At 38.1% G+C, this 18,586-nt stretch overlaps 1 protein-coding gene across 3 annotated transcripts in view; it reads left to right on the forward strand.

The window, feature by feature from the left end:
* cep112 (centrosomal protein 112) overlaps nt 1-18,586 on the forward strand; it is a 188,800-nt gene that overhangs the window by 151,550 nt on the left and 18,664 nt on the right. For all 3 annotated transcript variants that reach the window (XM_067377460.1, XM_067377469.1, XM_067377478.1), the window contains one exon: nt 15,720-15,809. In XM_067377460.1, the coding sequence (XP_067233561.1) occupies nt 15,720-15,809 (90 nt within the window). The remainder of the gene's footprint in view (nt 1-15,719; nt 15,810-18,586) is intronic.

Genomic DNA, 18,586 nt, shown 5'->3' on the forward strand with positions numbered 1-18,586 from the left:
TTATTATTTTTTTAGACAGATACAGCATACCGATTCTTTCCGAAAACAGCCAAGCTCCTGGAGGCGTGACGTGGGCAGAACTCAAGTCACGAGCATGCAGAACATCATCACATTATCCCTAAATAACATTTGATTCACTATGCGTTTGTTTTGTTTACATTATATACACTTACACGCCGATTGTCAACAAAACATAGACATTTCATGCAGTTTTACTTACCGCCTGTGATTCATGACCAGAATCTTTTATCCCTGGGACCACGCCATCTTTCAGTTTCAAACGATATGCAAATCCAGCGTTGAACTGGGCCTTGTTTATTAAACATTTTTTCACCGAAATGCCGGGAACAAACAAACACACTTGCACAACTCTGTTGCTGCCCCGGAAAAACAAACTGCATCCACTGTTCCCTTAACGCTGCGTTCTTTGGAAAGCTGAACAAGGTTATCTTTCCTTCGCAACCAAAAACACACTTCTTTGGTGACATTGTTAATTTCGTGGTCTAAAAACAAAATGACAAATCTTTCTTGAGCAAGTCCTGTGCAGCGTTGCCGACAACTTCTGTAACTCAAACGAAGCGCGTTGATGGGCGTGCTCTTGCTCTGGTTGATGTGTGTGCGCTCTTCTGGGAGAAGTGCCCATACAAGGAATTCCACCCTTTATTACGTCATACAGTTCCATACTCAAAAAAAAAAAAAAAAAAAAAAAAAAACTTTCCGAAACTTATATGAACTCTGAAGGAGTTTGGCACAGAAATACTCCGTCATACGTCCAACAGTTTTTTGAAACTTTGACCATGTTTAGCATGAGAATCTAACTCTTTAACAGTGTAAATAAGTCAGAATGCACGAAATAGCATTAGACATCCCCTTTAAACTGTTGCAGTTCCCCTGTTTTGCTGATTGTCCTTGTTGACTCTTTCCCTGCCAGTGTTTTTTGAAAAAAGTTTCCAGCCACCGCCAGCATTTTTGGTCATTTTCACAAAAATGTCATGGCCCCAAGAATATTTTGTTGTATGAATATCTGAACATGCAATATATCAAAAGACATTATAAACCTCAGTGCTTCCCACAGGTTTGAAATATACTTGCGGCGGTAGCCGGGCGAAAAATCCTCCTATTACCCATGGCACAAAAATGGTCTACTACATATGACAAATAAATAATGTGTGATTTTTAACAGCATTTTTATTTATTGAAATTAATTTTAATTACATAGCATATTACGTTTAATTACATAGTAATATTATGCATTAATATGCATTGTAAATTATGCATAATTACAGCATTTAAATGGTTCACCTTATCCTATGTTCTCCTTGCTGTCATATAGTGTCTCTCTCAGTGAATGGGACACAGATTTTACTAGTAAAATTTATAAAATGAATAATATGTGTGTCAAATAATTACAATCATTTACTATGAATTAAATGGAAATCAAATTAAATACAATTTGTGTAACCAAAATATCAATAATGCCCAAAAGAAAAAGAAAAAACTTAGCGTATGACTTTTAATTATAAACAAGCCCGAAATACAAAGGTACTCTTATTTTGAAATGTCTGTACTATTGCAGGCTGATCCTTCAGATTCGTAAAATCGTCAAAAACATTTTATATAAAGGCCAATAAAAATAAATAAATTTTCATTGATTGAGAATCACTTTGAAGCAGACTGAAGCGCTGTTGCGCGAGCTTGTAGAACGCGCAACAGCGCCGCCTAGTGACTTTGCAAAATGCAGCACCTGTGGAATGTCAGTGGGAGTAAACAGTTCTGACGCACACATAACGAGCAGGTACGAAACGACTAGTTAATCGATCGCGGGTGGTTTCATTATCTTGCGCGGATATAAAAGTGGATAAAAATAATAAAAGCAAAAATGTGTCTCCAATATACTTGGCCGTTATTATTCGTGGGCGGCCCGCCCAAGTAAAGTCTATGTGTGGGAAGCACTGAACCTTCTACTTTAAAAAAAAAAAAAAATGTTTTATTCTAGATTCATGCATTCTTTTTTTATCAACACTTGAATGTGGGTAAGTTTCATTAAAAAAAAAAAAAAAAAAAGCAAAATTATGAGCAAAAAGCTGAGAAAATACATCTTGATCAGATTCAGAATGATGATCAAAACATAGATGGAGTAGATTAAGTTCACCAACACCCCCAAAGCTTGCACAGTCCTAACCACTTCCTGTGTTGACATTTCACTCCGTAACATTAGGCCGTTTTGATATATTTGCTGTTTATTGTTGATGATCGCATTATTTTTCATATGCATCTGCTTACATCGCTCGTTTCTGCTTTTTCTTTGCCTGTGTTTTGATCTGGAGATACTGTACTTGTTCAGAAGATGTGTCATAGTGCCCCCTAGCTTATAACAGTGAAAACACAGAAAGCTGGGAAAACTCGTCAATGGCGGGGAAATAGGAGTTAAATGTGTGCTGCAGCCTGTTTAATGAATTAAAATAATCTGAGATACATTTATTTTTTTGTGATTGTATGGATTTATTCTGTATAATATTAATTTTATTTGTGCAGTTCTTAAAAAAGTTTTTAGAAATTGTCAGTCTTCGCATTCAGAACACTTCTATGATTCCTTAAAATGTTGCCTAGGTAGGCTGTTGTCTTGCTGTTGAAACAGAGCGACCGTGTGTATTTGATCTCCTGCTGTTTACTGTTTTCCTTCCTCTCTCTGATTGGCAGTAGCATGTGCTCCAAACACTAGTTTGCAGATATGACTGTGGCTGTCCTTCTAGATACGTATCTGTGATCAAAGCCACCCAGCGACATTGTGACTCACCTTGGTGCAATCGTGTTCCAGCACACAGATGACACAGAAAGGCGCATGTGCTGGTCCGGTTTCAACCTACTGCTTAAACCTAGCAGCCCCATCATGCACAGCTGCTGTTTAAGCCTGGCTTTACTCTTGACTTCTGCTGCCATGCCTGGCTGTGACATCAACAATAGCTCCGCACCTCCAGTGTCAAACCGCAGCACTTTGATCAGTGCCTCCATCACCACAGGAGGCCTGCCATGTTGCACTCTTGCTGTGACATCACTCACACAGCATGCAACACATCTCATAGTGCCACATGCATCCAGGCCGTATGTGGCATGTGTCATTCTGATGCTGACTTTACTATTTATAACGTACAAGAGCACAACATGAAGATATGTGTGTGCTTTGTCATCACGGTCAGCTTTATGTTTATTAGCATGCTCATCTGATGTAGAATGGCATTGTTCTTTTATTTTTTCAAAAGATACTGTTTATAAAAGCAAACTTAAATGTCCTAATTTTAATAAGGCCTAATCCTGGCTTAATCCAAGCCCTGTTTGTGAAACCGGGCCTAAGACTGTGAAATGTGTATTTAAAAACTGCCCTTCTGAGTAGAATCTAAAATCAAATCTTTATTTATTGTCAAACCAACATTGTGATTCCACATGTATTACAAGTTCAGACATTCCTGAGGTACTCATGTAGTATTTCATTTTTTATACAGTATTTTGGTACAGTCTTGTCAAATAAGGCAGACTCTTACACAGGGGTCTCAACTTTGGCCAATGATTAATGATTACAATGATTAATCTATATTTAATTTATAAAAAGTGAAGTGTTATTTTACATTTGATTACTTCATTCAGTTTTTTTATATTTTCTACCTGAATATCACTGTTAGACCTACCTGAAAATCTTAAAGCACAGTGTGCTAGTAAATATTTTGGCAGGGCAAGTAAAAACCAGCCCAAGTAGGGGGAAAAAAAACCTTAGCATTGAGCCTTGCTTGAGGCACAGCTGAATGTTACATTAATTATAATGGGCTTGTGTGAAGATTGTTTAAGTTAAAATAAATAAATAAATAAAGTATTTTTTAAGTCTATTAAATGTTAAAAATGATGACTAAATGATGGTAAATGGTTATAAATTCATCCCCAGAAATTGAGAAAAATCATAGTAGTAAAATATCATAGTTTTTAGTAAAAAATATGGCATTAAACAAATATTTAAAATATGCTCTATTTATGTTGTTTCTGCATGAATTTGGAGATTTAATGTGAAATTATTACATTATAAAAACATAATAAAAACTTATATGCCCGGTTTCACAGACAGGGCTTAGCCTAAACCAGGATTAGGCCTTAATTCAGTTTTAACTTTTATAAATGTACACTTGAAAAAACATTACTGATGTGCATCTTGAGACAAAACAATGGCACTGACATATTTTAAGATGCAAGTTGCTTTCAGTTAAAACAGCTCAAACATGCATTTTAGTCCAGGACTAGCTTAAGCCTTGTCTTTGAAACCGGGGGATGATGTAAGGTGCTATTAATCATGATTAATTACAGATAAATGTGTGATTAATTAGTTAATTTTTATCATTTGACAGCACTAATAAATATTCATTTTGAGGATGTTTATGTTAAAACAAGGGGTTTTCAACTCTGGCCCCCAGAGTTCAGCTCCAACCTTGATCAAACTCGTCTGCTTGTAACTTTAGTAATTGTAATGTACTAGTAATCCTGAAGACCTTAATTAGCTTGTTCGTGTGTGTTTGATTATAGGGTTGGACCAACACTCTGCAGGAAAGTGAACTTTGAGAGCCAAAGTTGAGACCCCTGTGTTAAAGCCTGCCTAATTTGACAAGATTGTTCCAAATGAATCTGAGCCAAAATACTGTATAAAAAATCAAATACTACATGAATTGGAATGTCTGAACTTGTAATACTTTTGGAATCACAATGTTGGTTTGACAATAAATAAAGATTTGATTTTAGATTCTACTCAGAAGGGCAGTTTTTAAATACAGATTTCACAGTCTTAGGCCTGGTTTCACAAACAGGGCTTAGATTAAGCCAGGATAAGGCTTTAGTTTAATTAGGACATTTAAGTTTGCTTTTATAAACATGGCTTAGAGAAAAATATTTGTGTTGTTTTATATGTAATATGGATTATTTTCTTATCCTATTTTTTTAGGAGGCTTGTTAATGTTTGTTAGGTTTGTTAAGTCAAACATTTGCATTACATAGTTAAAAATGTTAGTTCACACAAAAATGAAAAATTCTGTCATCATTTACTCAACCTCATGTCATTTCAAATCCATGAGACTTTTGTTCATCTTCAAAACACAAATGAAAATATCTTTTAATGAAACCCTCGTTCCTACAAAACGTTCTTTCCACCAAAAAAAGTTCATTCCACCAAAACTTTCAAGCTTCAAAAAGTTTAAAAAGACAGCATAAAAGTAATCCATATGAACTGAGTGGTTTAATCCAAGAGATATGATCATTTTATATAATGGGCAGATTTTAATTTAGGTCTTTTTTCACATATAAACACTGATCAACACACATACTTAGAGCACATCAAATCTAGTAAACAGAAGCTCAAACAAGTTGCTTGAGGCTCAAGAACCAATGAGTTTTGATTTTGATGATGATGAGACGGGGACACACACATACCTAGCCTAGTCATAAGCATGTCCATAATAACACAGGGATTGGACAACTGCCCAGGACAAATTAGCAACCACATATAAGCTCACTGGCAACCCCAAAGTAATGCAGTAAACTGCTCAGAACACCCTAGCAACAGTCTTGTAATGGACTGGCAACCATTCAGATCACTCTTACATCATGGCGGTGAGTTTTGCACAGGCAAACACAACTCACATTTTCTTCCGAATATGTAAAAATCTAGTCAGACTTCAGCAGATAATCAAGCACGTTCACGATACTTTCCATTCCACAGGTGCAGCCCTCCACTGCTAGTCCTGCCTGTAATTGATTCTTTCATGTGTGCTCTTTTAACCATGTGCTCATTTGAGGTTGGGGGTTGATGTGTGTATTCTCAAGGCTATCTTAACCACACACACACACACACTTCAAGTGTGTGCTGTAAGATGTGTGTAAGGCAGCAGTGACACGTTAAAACACGTCCGATGAGAGAATGCGCCCTGACATGCGTTACCGCTCTGACTCGTACAGCAGCAGCTTTATTAGAACCGCGAGCAGAGACAGATAGAGGAGAGGATGTGACAGCGGTGTGAGAGGACAGGAGTGTTTCTCAACTGCTGGATTGTTTATATTGTGGCAAAATGTAAACTATTTTAAATCCCTCCGCTCTTTATATAAAGTTAGATATATAAGTATATCCAACTTTATCTGCATACACATAGCATTTACACAGTTAGGGATGTATACTTAGCAAATCTTACCTGCTTGTTTGCTTGTATCGTTGCAAAATGTGGACTATATTATCATCCAGCTCTAAACTGCTAAAGTGTGACTATAGGGCATGATGATATTAAGATTTTATAAATATTAACATCATGCAAAGCTGCTTTGAAACCATGTGTATTGTGAAAAGCATTAAACAAATGCATTTTACTTGTTTCTGCTGATCTCAGTGTCATGATACACATACGTGTGCACAGGTATCAGTACTGACTCACACTGCACTACTTCAGTAGCACACTAATTTTCATTCCAGCTGCAATTAATTACCCTTTCAAATTTGAGCTTAATCACTATAGTTTCAACCAAAAAAGCTATAGTTAGTGTTTTTAAGCAAATTTTAAGCAACATTTTTAAGCCTTTCCATTCCATCACCTAAAAAATGGGTCTTACTTTATATTAAGAATCTTTAACTATTATGTACTAACATTTAAATGAATAATTTAATACAATGCACTTTTTAGGGTTTTTTCACACATGAAATAGTTAATATAGTGATTCTAAACCCTGGGTTAATGGAATCCTGTGTTATCTTGCTTCACTTTCACACTGCTCATAATTTACATGGGGTTAACAATTAATCATAAGCTGACGTTTCACATTGTACATTCCTAAACCCTGAGTTAATGTTCTTATTTGCTTATTTGCGGTGTGAGTGTCATTGATTGTATAAACGCAGCACACAACCTGTTTACATAGCTTTAGCATTGTGCATCCGGTATTGCCGACTGTACTATCGAGTTAAAGGAAACGGTCTCTTCTTCACTCAAATTGTCACATTTTCTGTCAACATTTGATATTGTTCCTCTCAAATGCTGAAATTACTGTTTATATATAATGCGCAGTGTTTCCGTGACTGTCCAAAGCAGGCAAATATATGCATTTGGTTGTCTTTTGCTAAGTGTCTAGCTGTAACGCAACACTGCATCGTTTCAAACTGTACAAGTTAGTTAATGCGGTGCTAACCCTGCTCCGGAGCAAGGTTAAATAACCCTGGGTAAAAAGCAGTGATAACCCCGCTTCTAAATTACAAGTGTGAAATGTTCCTTTACTCCTTTAATAGTGGTGTTTACAACAACGATAACCCGGGGTTAAGCACAGTGTGAAAAGCCCTTTTGTGTACATACATGTTTTTACTTACATTTAAAATACATCATATCTCTTATTAATTTCTGTAATGACATCTATAATTACACTGTTGACCCATCCCCCCACACCTTAACCCAGTACAGTGTTTTGCAGTACAACATATTTCAAAAACATTTTTCACAGTACTGCTCTTTTTTTGCAAAACGTTTGCAGTTTGGAAGTCATTTCCCTTTCTTGGCCATGTTCAGGGTCTATATCATATCTATATCTTCATTTTCCTAGTGTTAGTCCTGCTCATTTGCAGGGTCCGCTTTCATCTGAATTATCTGCGCACGCACACATTGAATTTGGCACAGGTTTTACGCCAAATGCCCTTCCTGATGCAACCCAGCACTGAGAGTGCTAAGGCACTCTCACACTCACACACACTCCTACGGCCAATTGGGCATATCCAATCCTGACCTGCATGTCTTTGGACTGTGAGGGGGAACCCGGAGAACCACACAGAACTGACACCATAGCCGAGCATTTTTGTGAACACAAGGACAAAAACAGCTAAGAATGTAATCGCAGTAAGGACACATGTCCTGTTACACTACAGAAAAGAAGCCAAAAAATAATGCACAGCAAAATCCCCAGAGTTAAATCAACTCTGCACAGAGTACATATGGTCCCACTCTATATAGTGTTAAAGTAACACTGAAGCAAGGTTCAAGTTAATGAGATAATTAAGCGATTAATTAAGTGATGACTGAGCATTAGTCATCACCTGCACACTAGATGAAGGTGTTCATTCATTAAATGAACACCTGCTGTTAGCAAGAATCAATGAAAAAAAGAGAAACACAAGAACTACAACTGACTTCAGCCACAGCCTTTTAGTTCTTGTGTTTCTCTTTTCTTCAGTGATTCTGCTTGTTAACAGCAGGTGTTCATCACTAATGCTCAGTCATCACTTAATTAATTGCTTTATTATCTCATTAACTTGAACTCTGCTTTAGTGTTATTTCAACACTCTGTAGTTACCATATGTACTCTGATCAGAATTGATTTAACTTTGGTGGATTTTGCTGTGTGCTTATAATTTTATTCATTGACAAAATAAAATCATTTAGTCATTGAATTCTTTGGCGTAAACCTTATTAAGTTACTTGTGAAACTAAGCACAACACTTATGTTAACACGTTTATCTGCATCAGATGATTCGGCTTGAAACAGAAACAGTTTCCACTTATCCTCGTCATAGGGCCTGTTTACATCAGATTACTTCATGTGTTTTTACTGATCATTTAGCCATCTGATTTATGAAAACAATTCCATTTGCACTTGGCCGCATAAATGTGTCTCTGCAAATGGATATAAATTCGATCTTCAATTCCCACGCTATATGCAGATTTAATGGAGTTCACGTCACTGAAAGTACAAATATGAGCTGCATTTTACTGATCAACAGCTAATTTCAAATTCAAAGACCGCAATAGGAGAGAGCGTGGCCACAGCACTGGTGAGATAATTTAGTCTCATTACTTTTAATGAAGAAGACTGTGTTTTGAGTGTCTGTTACAGAGATACTCAGCTGCTCATCTGCAAAGATGCATGCTGTAGTAGCGCTGTCATTTCTGGCTATAACATGATATTTAAGCTCACACGTTTATTTTTTAGCATTTTTGGAAGGAGTAAAATTTACATATGTGGTTTCAGCAACAGATGCATTTAGACTTGTTCAGTTTTGACTGGAATGCGTCCCAGACCACCTCCTGAAGTGGTTTGAGAGATTGGATTTATATCCGTCTCGAATGCATTTCATAGGGCATTTACACCTGGGCTTTTCACAATCAGATAGCTATCCAGTCAGAGAAAACACATGAAGTGACCAGGTGTAAACAGGCCCATAGGCACAAATGTTTTGATTGTTCCAGCGATAAATAACTTCTCCATCTTCTCACGCAGCACCGTCCATTTAACCTGTCACAGGCTAACTGATGCTCACAAAAGCTTAAAACTACACACAGATTTGCTCCAACGTCTTTTGATGATCACATTAAACCCTGAAGAGTAGACATAAAACGCTAAAACATTGGGAGGGATGTTAAAATGTATTTACTTCACCTAGAAACTTGAAGAAGGAAAAAATCAATCGCATAATGCAACGCCTCTACAGTATGATACTGTATTACGAATGAAACGAGCTGAAAACAGAAAACTGCTGTTTATTTACAGACATTCTGTAAAAGATACAGCATGTTACTGTTTTAATACTGTTAGAAATTACCTGTACATTTACAGTGAATGTATCAAATGATTAATTTAAATGTTAGTATATAATAATTAAAGTGGGGCCAAAACATTCTGTAAAATATATTCTTTTGTGTTCTGCAAAAGAAATAAAAAAATCATACAGGTTTGGAACAGCATGAGGGTGAGTAAATGATGACACAAATTTAACTTTTTGGGTGAACTGTAATTTCATTTACTCATTTTGGTTTTTCTGTCTGTTCAAGTTCAAGCACATGGTGTCTGGAACAAATGCGTCCTGTTATTCCCTCATTCCTTCTCTGACCCTGCCATGACCTCTGAGCTGTGCGCAGCTCTCGTTCAGTGATCTGCCGTCATATGGTTGAGGTTTGACACAGACTCTCGCAGCCACAGGAATGATGAGTTAGCATGTTTGGTGAGATTTGAGTAAGATAATCGTCGTCAGCTTTGCCTTGGTGTGTGTGTGTGTGTGTCTGTGTGTTTGGGGTTTGGAAAGAGGGTAGCTGATAAATGAGTGGATGAGGGATGGGGCAGATTCCCAGAACCCTTTGAACCACATATCACAGGAAGCAGCATTTGATAACGTCCCAGTGGCCTGCGTGAGAAAGTCAAGCCTCGAAAGTGCAGCTCTCACCCTCACACATTTCTGTTCATTACACACTGTCAGACAGCCCTCACCTCCCGCCTGAGCCTAACACATTTGTGTCCTCGTTTTTAAAAAGAATAACAAAGTAGAAGGAAACATTATCTGAAGAAAATGTGAGTGCCGTTTGTCTGTGCAGTTGCCCTGGTGCTCTAGAGCATTGTTATACATATACTTTTTTAAGGTCTTTTTATTTGAAAAAACAAGAAAGATTTGTGTAACTGATGTATGAAGCTGAACCAGTCAGTTGATCCTACATAAATATGTACAGTGTGTCAATAAAAAGCTACCATAGTTACCATATTTTCTTTTTCTTTTTAAAAAAAAAAAAAAAAAAGGTTTCCAACTTGTAAAGAATATCCAAGCTGATTCTTTCATGGAATATTGGGTGTTCTCCAACTGTACATGATACATCATTTCCTTAATGGGAAGGTTCCCACAAAAATGAAAACTCTGTTATTATTTATTCACCCTCATGTTGTTCCAAACACATAAAACTGGTTAATCTTTCAAACACAAATTAAGAAATTTTTAATGAAACCTGAGTTATATCTGTCCCTCCATTGAAAGTCCATGTAACCAAAGCTTAGAAGATCCAAAAAGGTCATAAAGGTCAACATTTGAACTGAGCTGTTTAATCAAAGTCTTTTAAAGAGATCACTTTATACGAAGAACAGATGGGAGATGAGACTCTGATTGGTTTATTGCACGTTACGCCCAAAACACACGTATTACTCATTAAGAGAATAGGGACAACCATTTTAGACCATGCGCCTGGTGCTGAGCATTTTTCCCGTTGTTAAACTAGCAAAAGTGGATTTGGACACGCCTGATGTGCACCTGCGCTGTGCGCTTTAGACCATGTGCTTAGATCGTTAAAATAGGGCCCCTCGAGTCACTGATAGTAAGAAAATGTCCTACAAGACATGACAAAAAATGTAGTTTTAAGTGAACATTTAAGCAGCATATCTGTCGCCATTATAGCAGAGCCTTATTTTCTCCTGAAATTTTCCTCCAAATCTGACCTGACGACATAATTTGGAAGCATGCCTTAGTAAATCAGGCAAGGCTGCAGTTTTGTACACTGATTCAGTAATATAATTTTCTATTTCATTTTCATCAAATCCATGCAGCTTTTAGTGTGAGCAACAGCAACAGAAAAATCTGTCTTTTCTCTTTCAGATGTAGCAGTATGTAGTATCTGTTACTCAAGGGCAGTTAAACAAAGTAGTTTGCTTTCATATTTCCATTTCCTGTTCTCAAAAGACTTCCAAGCATCAGGTCTGTTTTAATTACACCGCACACTGCACTGGACCCTTTTTTCTCCCACAAGCTGCTTTGTGTGTTTGTAGTTTGCTGAAGGATTTGTGAAGGACGTGTTGGCATGCTCAGCTCTTGGCATGGGAGAGTTATGGATGCTATTGAACTGTGATTGTTTGAAAGCAGCAGTCACTGTGTCAGATCCACAAAACACCAAAGCATAAAGGAAATAAAGGCTCAAACACTGCTTTAACAAACCCAATATCTGCCTCATAAAGAGTCACAGGGTCAGAAGAATATGTCTCTCTTTCTTATGTTCTTTTTTTTTTTCACCTTGGTAAACGGTTGAAAATAATCACAAAAGAATTACACTGAATTACACTTGAAGATGGTGTGACTTGCGCAGTAAGCGACTGCATAGCAACGACTCTGGCAACACCCTAGCAACCACACAGCAGCAACAAAAAAAAACTGGCCACATAGCGACACCCTGGCAACCACCCACAACACACATCAGGGCAACAAATTTTGCACAGATGAACAACTCTCACATTTTCTTCAGAAAATGCTAAATTCTAGTTGCTTATTTTATTTGTTTACAATTTTATATATTTTCCCCTACCCTGTAACCTTTGTTACATTGGTAGAAAAGAAAAGTCATGTCAAGAGAATAAAGATAAAGAAAAGTGTTACCAAAGATTATAATACGGAGCTGTTGAATGCTTGAATTTGATTGGTTGACAAACGTTCTAAGGTGCGCAATTATTTTCAGGGAAATGCGCAGCTAAAGTAGTTCCAAGCAGGGTTTTTTTTTCTAAATGGTTTCAGATATTTCAAAGGTCCTTAGAGCCTGCAACAGCAAAAGAACCAAAACCCACAATGACACTTACCAAGAAAATAAATATAGTAAACAATATGACAAATTATTTTTGCCACAAAATTACATTTTATTTTGTACGGAAAGCACTCTCTTTCTCCTGCTCTCAAGGCTTGGGATGAAATGCTTAAGAAATTAGTTCCACACATGAGTGTTTTGAGGACAAAAATATAGAAAATAATAAAGTAATAAAAACATTTGCATTATTTTCTAATAATTCAATGGCCCATTGTCAATTATTCCTTACTTATGAATGTTGTTGTTTTTTTTCTTTCATGGATGAATAGTTCACAATAAGACCAGAACTTATATTATAGTTAATTTTAATTCCATGTTGACTTAATAAACGTTAAATGGATATCTGCTCTTAATAAACAAGTTGTTGTTGCAAGCAAAACTCTTCCTCACATCCGTTGTTCAATAGTCAGGTTAAAGACATTATATCTACCACATCCACATTCCCTGCTGTCATCATCAGCCTCACATGTGCGCAGCTGGAAGACAGAGTGAAGGGAAGGGAAGACCGTCTGTAATTTAGCAGTGCGAGCTCTCTCACACGGCCACATTGATGTGTGCACAGCCCTCTGGGCCAGAACTGCACTTCTGTAGTTTTAAAGTGCTCTGGCTTGTCGTCATTAGCGGATCTCTTTAATCTGACGCTTGGAAAACTTCTTAAAGCAGCACACTACAAATAGAAATTCCACATGAATAGCCGGCTAGTGCTAACAAAACATGGGCTGCAGTTTAAAGAGGCCCTCTCTTTTCTCTTTTCTCTTTTCTATTGCCTTTACCCGAGGGAGACATACTTGCCTTATCGTTCGAGGTGGACCACCCAAGAAAAATGACTCAGGTCTCACCTTTGAGTGTGTGAGTGAGCTTTTCAGCTCAGAACTTGCGTATCAACATCTATGCAGGTCCGTACGTGTGTGAACGCCGTATTAGTTGTGTGCGAGTGTGTGTTTTAGTAATCTATGGGGATGAACAGCTGTTGAAGAAAACCAAGAAGGCCAAGACAAGAAAGTGAGAGAATAAAGGCCACTGCCATGCCTCTCTCTCCATTCAATCCCCCTTCCCTTGCCCCCAGGAAATCAAATGTTCCACGTTTGCCGCTTGTTTAGATTGATCCCGCTCTGGCTGGCTGATAAAGAGCGTATCGCCCTGGCCATCTGGACCCTGTTTGGAGAGATTCACCATAGAAAATCACACGTTCACGCAGAGAGGAACAACAGCTGTGAGGTTGCTATGCTTCCCTCGGCCCTTTGGAAGGTTTCGAGGGAAAACACAAGGCGGTATCAAGGTGTATCCTGGATCAAGTGCAGCTCGGGAGTCTAGGAGACCTAGGGTTTGTGGTGAAGTGGTCTATTGAGTGCTCTCTCTGTCCCAGGAGATCAAATGAAATGGAGCCCTGTAGAACATCGGGCCACAAATCCACTTTAAGAGCTTGTCTTTACTGGCCTCCTTCACCTTCGTGCTCGGCTTAGCCGGTGACCTTTATCCCGTCTGGAAGGACCCGATGAGCTCTTCAAGAGAACGTAGGGACAAAGGGATCACCCACAATGACTCATTCAGGCTGTTTATTAATGAGAGCTGCAGATGACAGGGTCCTTTTATGACAAAGACGGAGATATTTTCAGCCCCTCACCCCACCCCGGCATTCGACTGTTTCGTAAATCTGCTAGGAACCACATGAAAGACTCTGCTCATAACTGTCAGCACTCTTCCAGGAAACATCACCACACAAAGGCTGTTACAGTTCTGGGGTCTGCTGGCGTTCGGGTTACTGGTTGTTGTGTTCCATTAGATGAGGACTACCACAAAATGAAGGTCATGAATTTGTCATACTTTACACAAGATTCCTAAATTTTCCTTTAGGCCAGTCCAGGGTCCAAAATTAACTTGCCACACCTGCTGATGGGCCTTAGGTAGACACCATATTTCATTTAATGTTGATGTTGATACAGTAAATGAGGCTGCAAGGGATGGAAGTACATTGGGTTCACAGCTTAAAGGGATAGTTCAGCAAAAAATGAAATTTATCCAATGATTTACTCACTCTTAAGTCAGCCTAGGTGTATATGACTCTTCCTGGAGCCATTTGAATTACATTCATGATGGATGGATGCACTTTTTTGGGCTCTTATTCTGTTCACTACAATTATAAAGCTCGGAAGAGCCAGGATATTTTTAAATATAACTCAGATTGTGTTCGTTTGAAAGAAGACAGTCATATACACCTAGGATGGCTTGAGGGTGAGTAATCATGGGATAATTTTTGGGAGAACTATCCCTTTATGTGTTATGAAGAGTTTTTTTGTCCACTGGACATGTTTTGTTATGGACTGTTTGTTTCCCTTTGATTACATCAGTATAGGCTGAAGGTTTCTTTTCTCTTACAGTGGGGTTTAAACACTGTATTATGGTGCAGTTCCTCAAAAAAGCGATTCACATTTTTTTGCTTGGCATATCATTCATTTTTGAGACCTGGGTCGATTTAGCAGTCAATCGGTCAATTTTCATTGCATTACACCATCACTGACCTTTCACCCTTCACAGCCAGAAAGTCAGGCACCAACACTGCAGAAGAGTTAAGTCCACTTATAGCATTATTTAAGGTTTCTTGTACCAAAAAGGGGTTTTCATGAGCCTTTTACAATTAAACAGGTTGTTTTTGCTACTGTCTCTTGAAGACATCTATATGTAAATTACCTGTGTTTTGATGTCTAAGGACTGGCTTATTTCCATGCACTGTCCTTCATCAGGTCAGGGCAGGTTTCAAAATGCTAAATAGGTGTTCATATGCAAATGTGGGTGGTCATATCTTGATGTTAATGATGAGCTACGAACAAGCTGTTTGTGTAGCTTAGTGTTGTGATAAATTGTCTGAAGGTTTATAGATGTAGTATGAAAATAATATTTCCATGTCACCAGGATGTGACCTCTTTAAGGATGAGCAACAGCTTTTCAGAACAGCAAACAGCAATCAGAATTTCTTAAATGGATCTAGCAGACTTCTAAGGCAAACAACTGCTTTACTAGCATCCTGCTCATTTTTCTAATTTTCATGGTGGATAGTGGTACAGATGTGCTAGAACATCTGGATCAAAGTGACAGGAACTGTGCCAGTTTCCACTGTGATTGCAGAATCCTTTGCTGCTTGGCCTTTTAGAAGAATGAATGGCTGATTTTGTTTTAAATGGTTTTGAAATAAAATGATTGGATGTCAGCTGATCAAACTGTTTATGATGCATTTTATACCCTTCGTTATGGATCTGATTGATGCTCAGCTTTATTGACAGGGATGCTTCTTTCCTTTACCTGAAATCTACTTTATCTGACACTCGATTCAATTTTCCCATTCAGGTTCTTCAGGAACGTGCGGAGGCTCTACAGAGACAGCTGCATGCAGTTGAGAAGAAGTTAATGAGCCGCGAGTTGGAATACCAGGAGCAGGTAAAGTTACAAATGACTTGGACCCCAGAGTGTGTACCACAGCCCCTAGAGGGCCAGGAAGAAGCCACGTCTCCTCACTGAGTCACTGATATGCCCCGTGCACATTTTACACATTCCATGAGATCCGGCTTCAAGAGCCAGAGCCCTGGGCCAGGAATGCTGTCCTCATTTCAGAGGGATTTCTCCATAATAATAGGCCACTTTGACCTTGAGTTAAGGAAAAAGACAGAGAGAGAGAGAGCTAATTAGCTGATTAATAGCTCCAGGAGGGTCTCTGAACCTGGTATGTGTGTAGAAACGCCCTTTTGTCCTGAAAACCTCTGGTGACCTTAACTGGGCTCCTCAGACAGTTGTTGGGATGTGCCCTGGGCTGAAGTATCTGTTAAACTACAGGCGGGCTCTCTAGAGGAACAGCTGCACTGAGTTGGCACCATATTCTGTGGAAGAGCCAAAAGATGCCTTTTGTCAAACTGAGAGCCAATAGATTAGTGGTCAGATTGTGTCATGACAAACATAGGCAGACGCCTACAATTAGAGACAACTAGATGGTGTGTAGATCTACACATCTTGCTGTTTGTCGAAGATATCTGGAAGCCCTACTGAAAAATAAATATACTAAAATGTATTTGAAATACATTTATATCATGCTACATATACTATAAATACATTTACATATTTATGTACTTAAAGTCTGCTAAATTGGAACAACTAATTTTGTACCTAATGCACTTTAATTGTGCGGAAGTAGTGAAGAATATATGGCTATATAGCAGCACGGCTGTGATTTGGCCAAGGCAGAGTGCCGTAGGTAATCACAGCGTGCGGATATACAGCCATATTGCATGGCTGCGAGTGTGATATTGCATTTATACAACAGTTCGACAGCACGAGTGTGTAAATAAATAAGAAACAACAACAGAGTGTCTTTAAAAATCTCTTTTGTGCAGAACTACTTCCTTGTGCCACAGATTCAAATCTCAAGTTGACAGTTTGACCAATTCTTCAGGATGATGTCTATATTATTATATCCATTATAAAAATCTGTTTAATGTCCGCTGAGGAAAGCAATCTTTGTATTTATCCTTTTTACAGCTAAGGGCATTTTCCATAACATACAGTGCTAAGACATCATTTGTTTGCAAAAGTCCCTTTCAATTTAAAAGTCTCTTTCAACTAACTCACTGAATGAGTGTCATAAGGTTTTGTTGCCATCTAATGGTATATTAATGTAACTTTCCCTCAATCCTTATTACGCACTAATGGACTAATTCTCAATACCAAATACAACATATGAAATAATATTTATTGAACAACAATATTTAAATTAACAATAGCCATTATAAATGACAGTAGGAAATAAACACAATGGTACAATTCAGTCAAACATACAAAAGCAGTGCTCTACAGCAGTGTTTCCCAACTAGTGTGCCGTGGATAATTACCAAATGCCAAAAAATAAAATAAAATAAATGCTACACAGTTAGGAATATATCATCGGAAACCTTGTATCTTTATATTTCCTCGTTTTTGTTCAATTTTTAATCAATGCTATTGGTCACCCTTTATGCCTGTATGTGGGTTTTTACAAATATTTAATGAATGAAAAGAATTTTAAAGACCTCGTAACTCCATTTGATCCTCAAACTGTCAGTCAAACCTCATAAATCCACCCACCTCTATTGTGAATGAAGTGCCATATTAGTGTTGCACGATATACCGGTACTAGAAAGGTATCGCGATACCCTGCTTTTAGAAACGGTACGGTTCTTCATTTTATTAGTACCGGTACTTTGAGTGCCAGCTGTATTTCCTAATGTGCGACAGCAGGGAGCAGTGTGTGTGCAGCGCGCTGCTTCTGAGGCACATTGAGTGCGTGTTTATTCCTGTCAACTGCGCAACGGCAGATGCACAAAGCAAAATATGGCATTATTTTGCTTACATTGCCGACAGTCAGGGCAAGCCCACGGACACCACAAAGCCCGTCTGCAAAATACGTTACAAAATAACGCAAGCGAAGGGAGCATCCAACTTGCCAAACATCCCGATTTGTACAGAGAATTTAAAGAGCGACAGGTTAGTGAATGTGATACCAGCGTTATGTTTATGCTCTCAAAAATTAAATGAGTGTTATTTATATTACTCATGCAAGCAGACATCCGCAAAGAGGTGTATTATTGAGTCTAATAAGTGATATCTGGTTGCTAAAATAAAATTAATTTTAAAAAACAAATATGTGAAGGGACTATACAATTATATTAAACCAATTTATGCTTTAATAACATTGCTCTAATTATTTACAGTAATCAATATTCTCACTGTCAAAACACTTACATGCAGGGCTTGATGACAGCCACTCCCACTAGCCACTTTGGCGAGTTGAATATAATTTAAGTTTACAGCCAAATGGTCGTCGAAGATCGTCGTAGCACAAAATTACAATCCAATCACACAATTCGTTACTTACATGCAGTTAGTGAAGGAGGGATAGGCGGAATTGCGCCGAATGACACACAACAGAAGCGCTCTCTCTCTCTCTCTCTCTCTCTGTCTGTCGCGCGCGCGATCAGTTTTCCACGCGTCTGAATAGTCAAATACACGTGCACACAGATGTCTAAATGTCCATCATGTGGAGTATCTCGCGTGAATACAGTCGGTTATGGCTTAAGTGGACGTAAACAGGTGGGTAATAACTGGATATTTGTCAGTTACGTCCATGCATTCAGCAGCCCAATTAAATAGGCCTGTCCATCATTAATGTTAATCAAACAACAAAACCT

Source organism: Chanodichthys erythropterus, chromosome 3 (genome assembly GCF_024489055.1).
Source record: "Chanodichthys erythropterus isolate Z2021 chromosome 3, ASM2448905v1, whole genome shotgun sequence".
NCBI lineage: Eukaryota > Metazoa > Chordata > Actinopteri > Cypriniformes > Xenocyprididae > Chanodichthys > Chanodichthys erythropterus.